Genomic DNA, 12,378 nt, shown 5'->3' with positions numbered 1-12,378 from the left:
AAGGCTGTGGATATTGTCTCCCTGACCTTCAGCAAGGCCTTTGACACCATCTCACATGGCATTCTCCTGGAAAAGCTGGCAGTCCATGGCCTGGACAGGTGCACCCATCCCTGGGTTAAGAACTGGCTGGGTTGCTGGGCCCGGAGAGTGGAGGTGAATGGTACTGCATCCAGTTGGCAGCCAGTCACCAGCTGTCCCCAGGGATCAGTGTTGGGCCCTGTCCTATTTAATATCTTTATTGATGATCTGGGTGAGGGGATTGAGTCCTCCATCAGTAAATTTGCAGATGACACCAAGCTGGGAGCGAGTGTCAATCTGTTGGAGGGCAGGAGGGCTCTGCAGAAGGACGTGGACAGGCTGGATAGATGGGCTGAATCCAATAATATGATACACAAGTCTGAGTGCCAGGTGCTAGACTTCGGCCATAACAACCCCCTGCAGCGCTACAGGCTGGGGACAGAGTGGCTGGACAGCAGCCAGGCAAAGGGACCTGGGGTGCTGGTTGGCAGCTGACTGAACATGAGCCAGCAGTGTGCCCAGGTGGCCAAGGCGGCCAATGGCATCCTGGCCTGTATCAGCAATAGTGTGGCCAGCAGGACAAGGGGAGTGATTCTTCCCCTGTACTCAGCACTGGTGAGTGCTGTGTCCTCACCTTGAGTGCTATGTCCAGTTCTGAGCCCCCCAGCTTAGGAAAGATGCTGAGATGCTTGAGTGCACACAGAGAAGGGCAACGAGGCTGGTGAAGGGTCTGGAACATAAGCCCTATGAAGAGCAGCTGAGGGAGCTGGGGTTGTTTAGCCTGGGGAAAAGGAGGCTCAGGGGTGACCTTAGCACTCTCTACAACTCTGAGGTTGTAGCCAGGAGGGGGTTGGCCTCCCAGGCGACCAGTGACAGGATGAGAGGACACAGTCTCAAGCTGCACCAGGAGGAGTTTAGGCTAGATATTAGAAAACAATTCTTCACAGAAAGAGTGTTTCAGCATTGGAATGGGGTGCCCAGGGAGGTGGTTGACTCACTGTCCCTGAAGGTGTTTAAAAAACAGACTTTATGAGGCACTCAGCACCATGGTTTAGCTGATAAGGTAATGTTAGGTCACAGGTTTGACTCAATGATCTCAAAGGTTTTTTCCAAACTAGTTCATTCTGTGATTCTGTGGTTTGGGGTCTGGTGCGTCTTGCGAGGGGAGGGAGAGAATGTGGAAGCCAGCCCTGTCTAGACAAGACAAGACACGACTTGAGAGGGAATCTCTTCACTACATACAAATATCTCCAAGGCAGGTGCCCAGAGGATGGTGCCAGACTCTTCTCAGTGGTGCCCAGCAACAGGACAAGCAGTAATAGCCATAAACCAAAACACAAGTGCCACCTCAACATGGCATTGGTAGCGGACCAGAGGCACAGACTGGCCAGGTAGATTGTGGAGTCTCCCTCTCTGGAGACATTAAAATCCCACCTGAATGAGTTCCTGTGTCAGCTGCTCAGCATGGCCCTGCCTTGGAAGGAGCGTTGGCCGAGATGATCTCAGGAGGTCACTTCCAACTCAAAGTGTTCTGTGCTTCTGTCAACAATACTTTATAGCTGATTTGACCTCATGATATGTAGAGAGTCTGGAGTGCAAGGTTCCAGGGAAGAATTCTGGCAGGATGCTTTTCCTTATTCCTCAGCCCTAACGAGTATTGACCCTCATTCCTCTAACACGTAAGTTCTTAAAAACTTTGAGAGATAATATTTGTTCAGCTAAGGACAAGGATTAAAACAGTATTTCTTAAGAATCTAAATAGAGCAATAAAACTGAATTCTTTAATACCAAGTATCTGATGCCATGTATGATATTTTAGAAACAGACATGTTGAAAACGGACATGAATATACAGTTTATTGTTATGTAGTTGGCATCTGTGTGATAAGTACATCTTATTTGGATTTGAAGCACATACATAAACTGTCCATATTTTTATTTCTGCTTTATGGTGTGGGTCCTTTCATTAAACTTAATTTTACAGGGGTTTTGGCATCATTAGTTTCCAGTTTTCTACATTCCAGTTTTGTACTCCAAAATGGAGCTAATGCCAGACTTGAAAGATCTGTGTGTGTTCTCTAAACTACCGTCACTATGTACCATATCTCATGACAGACTTTCATAGCGTGAGCTGCAGTATTGGCACAGTGGCCAGATCATAATATTGTAATGACACTGTTTTACATTAATTCTTTTTTGTATTATAGCTCAAAAATATATGGAGATGGTAATGCTGTTCCAAGGATTTTGAAGTTCCTTAAATCTATTGACCTCAAAGAACCATTGCAAAAGAAATTCTGTTTTCCTCCTGTCAAAGATAATATCTCTCAAGATATTGACCATATTCTAGAGACACAGAGTGCTCTGGCTGTGGATCTAGGTGGAACAAATCTCCGAGTAGCAATTGTCAGTATGAAGGTAAATATTCTGTTGTGCTTCTAGATAATCTGCAAACTTCATTGGGCTTTGTGGATATGGGCTTGTGATGCAGAAGAGCTCCAAAACAAAAGCAGTTTATTGACTTTTGTTGAGGGATAAAGATTTTTCCCCTTATTTGATGCATCTCTCATACAGTCATGATATAACTTGCTTACTGGATTGCACGTCTAAGACAGATGTTAAACTAGCAATGACCATTTGCTGGTGGCGCAAGGTCGTAGCTGCTGCTTCTCTGTGGGTTGACTACAGACTTTGAAGAATAAAACAACTTTCAGATGTGTTGGTTCTCCTTAAAAGGTGACTGAGTTCAACCTGCAAAATCTTACATGTCAAACAAAACACGGAAGGCTCCAAGAGTAGACTTATTACTTCCCCACTGCCTTACACTGCCATGCAATACACACACAGGACCATTATGAGCAGCAACCAGCATCTAGCAAATCAATTTACTGAATTCTGCAGCATTTCAAAGATGTGAACAAAACTCATGATGAGAAGTCTTTGGCTTTTACTCTCAACAGTATTGGACAATTACTCCTACCATTATACTGCATATTTGCAGATCAGTTCAATAATAGTTACCCAGAAAGCAAAGTAAGAAAGCAGTGCAGAAGCATGAAGGGTTATGTAAAGTGACCTGATACAGTCCAGAATTTTCACATTCATTTAAAAGGAGATGTCTGACAGATCTTCAAGGTCTTAAAGACAGCTTTTAAAAGTGTAGTATTTTTAGAAGTAAAATTGACATCACATTTTTTCCTATGTGTCAACACAGCCTGGAAAAAAATGAATTTAAAAAAATTCTGCCCACTCTACAGAGCTCAAGGTGGCATTTATGAAAGTTGAAATGCTAGCAAATCAGAGTGAAAACAATCAGACTTTAATACCAAAATTTACACAACAGATGTAAGCATTTAAAAGCCAGTGGCATGAGATTTGATTTCACAAAGAAGTGAATTTTCAAAAACTCCTTTTAGAAGCTGTTACGTCTTCTGATAATGTTTGCTGCAGCCTCTTCTTCCAAAACAACTTCTCTGATCCCCCCTCCAAACTAAAAGCAAAGAAAGAAACTAAGCATCCAAAATCCACAAACTCTTACTGCTCATGTGATGCCGAGATGCTGGGACCTAATACTCAAAATCATTGTCAGTTTGGAATTTTCCAAGTTCTTTGGCAACAATGACTCGGCCTTGTTGCTTATGGACTGTCTTTGTTAGTCCTCTTCGCTCGGTTGCATTAATTGAGTGCAGTTCACTTAGATACCTTGTACAGGGGATGTAACAGGGAGAGTAACACTGTTAGGCAGGATACCTTCTGCAGTGTCCTGGCTTAATCCTGCAGTATAAACACTGAATTAAGATCAATTCCTCAGTACCCATAGATCCCAAGCATGCATCATGAATATTTTCATTACCACTGCATGAGTCCTATGGCTGAAAATAATCCTCACAGCCCCTCCCCACCCCGTAAAAAAATTCTGTAAAAAGAATTTACAAGGGCATGTAGCGACAAGACAAGGGGGAATGGCTTCAACCTGAAAGAAGGTGGGTTTAGATTAGATACTAGGAAGAAACTCTTTAGTGTGAGGGTGGGGAGGCACTGGAACAGGTTGTCCAGAGGAGTTCAGGATGCCGCATCCTTGGAAGTGTTCCAAGGCCTGCTTAGATGGGGCTCTGACCAGTCTGGTTCAGTGGAAGGTGTTCCTTCCTTTGAGGTCCCTTCCAACCCAAACTATGTATCACAGTAGATGGTACTCCAGAGATACTGCAAGTGACTCAGAAGTGTAATTGCTTAGAAGAAAAGATATTTCTGAAAGTATAGTAAATTTTGCCTTGAAACTTCTAGCATTTCTCTCTATCTGACTCTCCTTTTTTTAGTGAAATGGCATTGTCTGTGACACCACACAAACCCTTCATGCAGTCAAACTGGAAAGATTTTATTCTTAAAGCACTGTGGTTTTTCTGTCCTTTTTAGCAACTGTTACTCTCTTCTTTTTTTTAACACTTTAGTGTTCAGCTTAAGGGCGTTGCTCTATCATGGTTTATGCCTAACAACAGTTGCAATAGCTCTGGTGATACTTCCTCATATGAGCCATGTGTTCCTTAAAATGTGTATTTAATTTCAGATGGGAGACTGATTACAGAAGCAGAATGTAATGCCTGATCTTGCAAACTTGTCCCCCAAGGGTTGTCACAAACCTTGCCTGTAGGCCCAAGATCTAAAGCATAGTACCTGTATTTTTTTAAATAGACAAGTTATAGCGCTCTATTTTCAAATTGACATGTAATTTAAATGGAAGAGAAATTTCACCATAACATTCATTTCTCTGGGGCATGTTTTGTTTTTCATTTCTAGGGTGAAATAGTTAAGAAGTACACCCAGCTCAACCCTAAAACCTATGAAGACAGACTAGCATTAATTCTAAAGATGTGTGTAGAGGCTGCATCAGAGGCAGTAAATGTAAACTGCAGAATTTTGGGAGTAGGTAAGTTAACAAATACTAACTTTGTTTTTACATCTGTGTTTTTCAACATGAAATCAAATCACTACTCATTAATTTAAAACACCTTTCTAAAATGGATCTCATGTACTTTAAGTTCTTACACATTCTGAACAAACAAACTTTTTAAAATGGCTGAAAATGAGAAGCTGACCATAAAGACTGAAGTTTGTAACAACCATTAAAACAACCTGTTAAGTTATAGTAAACGATATATAAACTGTGTTTATGTAGTTCTCTGGATTTTGAAGCTCTCTGCTGTCTTGGCATTGCGACTCAGATGCTCAGTGTTTATCAAAACAGCTCTTGAAACAACTGCAGCTGAGTGATGTTTTCTCTGCTGTCTGTAAGCCTTTTTTTAGGGCTATGATCAACTGTGCAGCAGAATTCTCAGATACACCAGGGCAGACTAAAAAGGCTGGAATGTTAGGACTAAATTTGTAGCTAACAGAAACAAAAGCAGCCTTTTTCCTGACTTGCAGTCCACTTGCAGTACCATTCTGTGTTAAATTGTGTGTTTATATCAGACAGGACTTCTTCAGTTAAATGGTGACTGGGAGATTTGCCCTTAAGTATTAGTTATTTATTAAGATGTTGATTAATGTATCCTGGAATTTTAACAAGGACGTAGAATCTTCATTTTAGCTGAGAAATGTTCCTAAAGAAAAGTAGTTTGTTCCAGATTAAAACTTTTCTGAATTGCACAGTACAAAGAAAAACTAACTTGAACATGCTGTATTCTTTAAAAACAACATTAAGGACACAAAGCCATACAGAGAAATGTAAGTGCTTCAAATCAGATCTTACAGATTTAATGTTCAATTCAGCTGCTTGTCTTAGAGCTTTTATGGCTGCTTTCCATTACAACATTAACCCTGGAACCATCTTTATATGTGACTCAACTACATTAGCTCTGTACAATAAAATGTTCACATTTTATTGTCTAGAGCTAAATACCTCCATAATCGTGACCTACTCTTCAGTGGTCCTGAGAGACTCCACCAACTCTGGAAGCCTCTCCAGCTAAGCAAACTGGTTTGCCTAATAGAGCCTGCTACTGGCCTACTCTGTTCAATAGACAAATCTCTGAATACAGTTTTGATCTTTCACAAAACAGTGTGTTTTTAAGTAAAAATCACTACTCTAGGTCTAGTGATTATTTTTAGTCATTCTAAATCTTGAGAGTTACAGCAGGCTTCCAGACACTAATAGTGTTCCAGGGTTTGAATCATGTATTTTTGCTGTTACGTCTTTTGCACATCACTAACAAGAAACACAACTATTAAGTGATTTGCTGCAATCTTGCCTGAAGTAGGAACATTAACTCTCTGGTTACTAACCATCTGGTTAGTCTTAAGATACTCAGCACATTGTGATTAGAGCCATGGCATTCTATGAATTATCTTCTTTACTTTGAGGGTGACTGAGCACTGAAACACACTGCCTGGAGAGGTTGTGGAGTCGCCTTCTCTGGAGATACTCAAAGCCCACATGGACAGAATCCTGTGCCACTTGCTGTAGGTGAACCTGCTTTGGCAGAGGGATTGGACTAGATGATCTCCAGAGGTCCCTTTAAACCCAAACTATTCCATGATTCTGTGTTCTCTACATGTCAAAAGTTGCACTGCCAGTAATACTTAAGAAATACTTAAGAAATTTTTACTTTCATGCTCTTCTTCAAAGCCTAGTATTGGGGGGGCGGGAAGAAATCTTGTCATTAGAAAAAGAAAAATGGATTTTTACTTAAAGTCTATTACACAGATTTAGTTTTCATTTTTCTGTCCTGTATTTCTGGGACTTAGGTATTTCCACAGGTGGACGGGTAAACCCTCGAGAAGGAATTGTGCTTCACTCTACAAAACTCATTCAGGAGTGGAGCTCTGTGGATCTCAGGACCCCTATATCTGATGCTTTGCACCTGCCAGTCTGGGTCGACAATGATGGAAACTGTGCTGCTCTAGCAGAGAGGAAATTTGGTCATGGAAAAGGAATAGAAAATTTTGTAACACTGATTACTGGTACAGGTGAGTATGTTGTAGTTCAATGAAACCCAAAATCCAGCACCATCACTTAGAGGCTCAGCTATAAACATTACCACTATGCCTGGAAAACCAAAAATACTTTTGCTACACTATATGTTTGGTTTAGGGTGCTTTTTAATATTCAGGCAAATAAAACCACTTCCATAGTTTAAACTTCTTGATGAAAGAAGTTCTGCTGGTACAGCTATGCCAGCAAGAAAGGAAAATATGAGCAACCTTAGTTGGAATAATTTTGCATTTTTTTAGCTTTATATCTAAATTCTCTTTAAACTTTAGAAATACAAGTCAGATCAGAATATGTATCTAGAAGATAAACAACTGAATATAAGAAAGTATGTTTATTAAATCTGAAATGCAAATGTGGCGTAACTTTTCTCATTTGTAAAGTATATAGTCCTTTAGATGGTGGTAGTAATAACTAGCTGATGAATTTACACCCAGTTTGGGAAGGGGCAGCAGAGGCTTGCACATTTAAGTGTCCTGGCCCTTTAACACACAGGTTTAACTGTCTAAATACAGCATTAGAATTTCTCTGAAGTGCAAAATTTTAAGGCTACTTGGATAGTTTTTTGCATAAAGAGCATGACTCACAAGCTTAAAAGATCTGTCATAGTTCAGTACCATCCATAGGCTTTTAAAAAATAGAAGCATTGTATGCCATTTTGAGCCATACATGAATAGGAGGGAGCTATGAGCTTGCATATTAGGTGTGCCAAATAGAGAAGAGTTCTTCAACAACTAGTAATTCTTGGTTTCTAGTGTAGATCATCACTGATGCAAATTATTTTATCTTGTGAATAAACAAATGTCAGTGTCTCGCGTAACCGGGGCCTTTAAAAACTGTTGGGGAGCAGGGGGTGTCTGGTTTTTTTTTCAAACCATAGAAGTCTTAATGTCTTTGCAGGAATTGGAGGTGGAATCGTTCATCAACATGAATTGATCCATGGCAGTTCTTTCTGTGCTGCTGAGCTTGGACACATTGTCGTATCCTTAGATGGACCAGAGTGCCTGTGTGGCAGCCAAGGATGTATAGAAGCATATGCCTCAGGAATAGCATTACAGAGAGAAGCTAAGAAGCTGCATGATGGTATCTATTTACTCTGGTTTTCAAAACACAGTTACTTTGCAATATAGAAGAAATTTTCAAAGAAGGTATTAAGAAAAAATAGATCTGCCGCCTTCTTCTAGGAGGAAACAAGAATGGATGTACAGGCAGCCTGCATAGTACAGATCTTTTTCAGTGGCAAGGAGCATTTGGAACCACAGGTCTCAGAATTACCAGAAGTACACAGTAGAGCTTGTCTCTTCTTTTTAAATATGATGTAAAGTAATCTGATAGGCACCCTGTGACGTTTGGTTTCACAGTGATTGTCTTTCAGCAAAAGCTTCTCAGTCTTAAATGTTTGAGAGTATTTATAGTTTATTTATTTTTGGGTCCGACAAGACTAGTGAATTACCACACCCTAATTGTTTGATTCCCTGCTTCTGCAACTAGTTTCCTGAATAATATGGATATAATTACTTCGGCTAAACTCAGGGTTGTACATATTGTTCAGGATTCAGCATACAAGTAAAAGAGATGAAAAGATTTTAATTGCTTCTTTTTTTTTTTTCACCCCTGACTTGCCACATTACCGTGTTTTACTCTTGGCTTTCCTTTTCAGATGATCTGCTTTTAGTAGAAGGAATGTCAATGAAGGAGGAGGAGATTGTTAGTGCTGCACACCTTATTCAGGCAGCTAAACTTGGCAATACAAAAGCAGAGAGCATTCTCAGAACAGGTAAGAACATAGCCCAGAGTGTGGAACACATCCATGATTATATTTTTGGGATGCAGAAATGGTAGTGCACTGTAACACTACAAACATCCTGAACATGTTGAGAACCTCTCAATATAGAAATTACTGATGGTAATGAGATTTTTAAATATAAATGTTGGAGAAAATATCAGAAGTGTTAAAAGTGTCTGTTCCAGTAAAAAAAAAGAAGATTAAAAGGTTCTGCAAAGATGAATTTATAAAAAAGAAGTAAATTCTCAACATTCCCATATGTGGGGATGCAAGTGAATGGCTAGTCTGAGGTAGCAAAGGCAATTTATGTGTTACTTTACACAGGATATTTTACTGGTTTACTAGCTTAAGCACAGTCCTCCCTTATACACAGTTGTTAACATTAAAATGGTAGAGTAATGCTTTCCTATTTTCTCTTTGCTTACAAGCATGATTCATGCGTTGTTTTGTCTTTTCACTTCCATAACATGAATAATGCATTATTGTGCAAAAAAAATTGCCTTTTTTTTTTTTTTTTAAACTTTTGAAAGAAAAGTTAATAGCAGACACATATTACCTGAAAACATAAAACTCTGGAACAAAATACTTCACTGACTTTCCAGTGTTATTTGCTGCTAACAGAACTGTTTCAACTACTGATGCCAGAACTGCTTTGAGTATTCTACTCAATTTCTTTTTACTTCATCTTTTCAGCTGGGACTGCATTAGGCCTTGGCGTTGTGAACATTCTACACACCGTGAACCCCTCTCTTGTGATCCTTTCTGGAGTTCTAGCTAACCACTATGTTAATGCTGTCAAAGATGTGATAAATCGACAGGCTCTGTCCTCTGTTAAAACTGTGGATGTGGTGGTGTCAAATCTAGCAGATCCTGCTCTCCTTGGAGCTGCTAGCCTGGTACTGGATTATACTACACGTAGAATATACTAGAAGAATTATAGAAGAGTTAGAGGATTGGACTATTCAAATTCCTAATGGGTGGAGGGAATACTTTGCCCCAGCTTTTTCTTTGATGAGAGCAGCTAAGGAATCAGAGTAGTGTTCTGAGTAATTAGTGACTACTTCAGCATTTCCTAATTGAGGTATTATCTTTTTGTATTTTTCCTAAATTTCAGCTGACTTCATTGGAAGTAATGTGCAATTCTGGTTTTTTAAGCACCTCTGTTGGTAAACCTATACCTTACTTTTTGAGTGTAACTGAATTATTTATGAGCATCTCTTGATGAATGGGGATAATGTGTATGGTGTATAAAATTATAACTAGCACTTGGGGATCCATATCTCATTTCCCACCTGTGTGAAATGAGACGTTTACCAGCTTTTCAGTTCCAGGATTCCACCCACAAAGTAAATATGATGTAATCACCAGTAGCAGGTAGTAATTCCAGTGGGTGGAAACAAGGGCCTCTACAATAAAAAAAGGCTACACCTAGAAATTCCTTTTCATGAAGGACTTGGTATAGGCAACCAAGTTTATTTATTATATTATCTCTAAAGGGCAGAGTCCCATTTTAGAAGCTTTTGCATATGAAGGAAAAAATCTACAGTCTAGTGAGCTTACAACCTGCAGAGAAGTCCAAACAAGATGATAAGTACAGCAATGAGCATCTTTGTCTTCTGGCCATGGCCAATAGTAACATGTTTGCATTTTAGTCTTGGGGGATTTCTCAAGGGACTTAACCTACTACTCTAGGGGAGGGGGAACTGCTTATTCTTTGGTAGCCAGTTAGCTGAAATTCAGCCATGTGGCACATCTGATCATAAAGAATCTACCTTTCACTGCAGGGTGACACGGTGCACCCCCTCAGCCATTCGGGTGGCTGCATGTGCACTGTTCTTGTCCTGCTTTCACCATCAGCTTTTCATCTGACCCTTATCCCCTCACCTTCAGGGCATTCCGCGGCCTAGAAGGGGAAGGTATGTCAAATACCAGTGAAGGCTTGCCTAGGGAAGCTGTGGTTTGTATTTCTTAAATGAGTCCTTGATATATAGTCCTGTCTTTATCCAGCTGCTTTTTTAGCATACTTTCAAGATGCTGGAAAAATTGAAAAACCAACCCATCTATCAGCTAATCCAGAAAGATAGCTCTGGAGGAACAGTCACAAGACTATCCTGTCCTGAATTTAGTGACCTATTTTGACATTTAACTCAACCCTGATATTCTCAGAAGTCCAGTAATGTGTTAGTACAGGGGAATAAAAGGGCTATTTCCACTCTGCTCCAATCAAAATGAAACAATCTTCTGTAATCACTGCCCTCTGCTATACAATGAACTTCTGAATAGCTCTTAGTACACTCAGTAATTCTGTAAAATCCATATATAATCTATACAGATTGTCCTTTACTTCACCCTCTCTTCCACAAGGAATGTTAACTGATAACTCACATCTTCAGAGCAGATTTCAGAACCAACACCAAATCTCCTTCCTGCTGTCTCCAGGAAAAATCATGCAGCCTCTATACCATAGTTTCTCAGACTTGGCAAATCTGGTTCTTAATTGTTTGCCAAGTTGTACTAGGCTTTATGTAATCTAGGAGTTTTAGTTCCTTTTCCTACATGTCTTGGTTTACTGGATGATTGCCATTACCTTCAATACCAGAGCATTAGCTCTATGAGCAAGCAGGTCAAGGAGAAACTGGCATTTCTCTACAGTGATAGTAGCTCAGATCAGGAGCATTAAGGTTCCGACAGTGACGAGGCCTGTCATTTGATCTTTCCATCCTCTAGCATCACAACGAATGCCTGGCTGGCATGCCTGGCTAAAAGTGGGACCAGGCTTTTGCTTTCCAGACCCTCTGAAGCTCTGTATTTTTGGTATCTCAGATTCCAAATGTTTTTCCCTAGCAGCTGAAGGAAGGGTGCAGGCACAGAAAAAACATGACAGACTGAAACACATTTGAAAAGTTTTACACCTTTAACGTCTAGTCATGTTATGAAAATGATTCTTTAAATGCTTTTGAAAATGCTTTTTTCTGTCAACTGGCCAAGAACCTGCTGCATATGTACAAGTGGTTTATAAAATCAGAAAGAATAAAAAATCATATTTAATAGCGTAATAGTCATTTTGTTTGTCTCTCCTTATTTCCCTGTTCAGAAGTGTCCTTTGAACTTCAGGTACTTAAATGTGGACCAGAGATTTTATGGACATTAGCACCCAATTGTATCCAGCCCCAGAAGGAGCAAATACCAGATGTTCACAGAGTATCTGCAGTAATGTGCTTACTTGATGCTGGCCCAATGTCCTTTAGAGCAGTCCATAATATGAAGATCATGGACTCCAGTGAGGACAAATCAACCTTTATATCCAATACTGGGAAAAACATGTAGGAATGAAACCCCTTCCCACAGCTGTTATCAGTACTTCAGAGCCTAAATCAGCAGGGCATTCTCATTACCTGCATTGGCAGCACCTGCTTGTATTGCCTCTTGCATACTGGTTGGTTTTGCAGTGTCCGTGGTAAGTGCATGTGGTGTCCTAACTGCGGAAGCCTTACCAGCAATGCAACCGTCCAGCCCTCCAAGCAGAACTGCATGACATCAACAGCTTGGGCAGGACAAGTCCCCTCATGAACTTGGATGTTTATAATCAG

The 12,378-nt window shown here is 40.2% G+C and overlaps 1 protein-coding gene across 4 annotated transcripts in view; it reads left to right on the top strand.

Moving 5' to 3' along the window:
• The window catches only part of GNE (glucosamine (UDP-N-acetyl)-2-epimerase/N-acetylmannosamine kinase), a 37,557-nt gene extending 25,717 nt beyond the window's left edge, over nucleotides 1-11,840 (top strand). For 3 of the 4 annotated variants that reach the window (XM_032097443.1, XM_032097445.1, XM_032097442.1), the window contains exons 7-12: nucleotides 2,225-2,435; nucleotides 4,812-4,941; nucleotides 6,759-6,980; nucleotides 7,903-8,085; nucleotides 8,663-8,779; nucleotides 9,482-9,717. In XM_032097443.1, coding sequence (XP_031953334.1) covers nucleotides 2,225-2,435; nucleotides 4,812-4,941; nucleotides 6,759-6,980; nucleotides 7,903-8,085; nucleotides 8,663-8,779; nucleotides 9,482-9,717 — 1,099 coding nt within the window. Of the gene's footprint in view, nucleotides 1-2,224; nucleotides 2,436-4,811; nucleotides 4,942-6,758; nucleotides 6,981-7,902; nucleotides 8,086-8,662; nucleotides 8,780-9,481 lie in introns of all 4 variants that reach the window. The other variant, XM_032097441.1, reaches the window with a different exon arrangement.
• The last annotated feature ends 538 nt before the right edge of the window (nucleotides 11,841-12,378 follow it).

The sequence above is a fragment of the Corvus moneduloides genome, chromosome Z, assembly GCF_009650955.1.
Source record: "Corvus moneduloides isolate bCorMon1 chromosome Z, bCorMon1.pri, whole genome shotgun sequence".
Lineage (NCBI taxonomy): Eukaryota > Metazoa > Chordata > Aves > Passeriformes > Corvidae > Corvus > Corvus moneduloides.
This window is presented reverse-complemented; position numbering and strand designations above follow the sequence as displayed.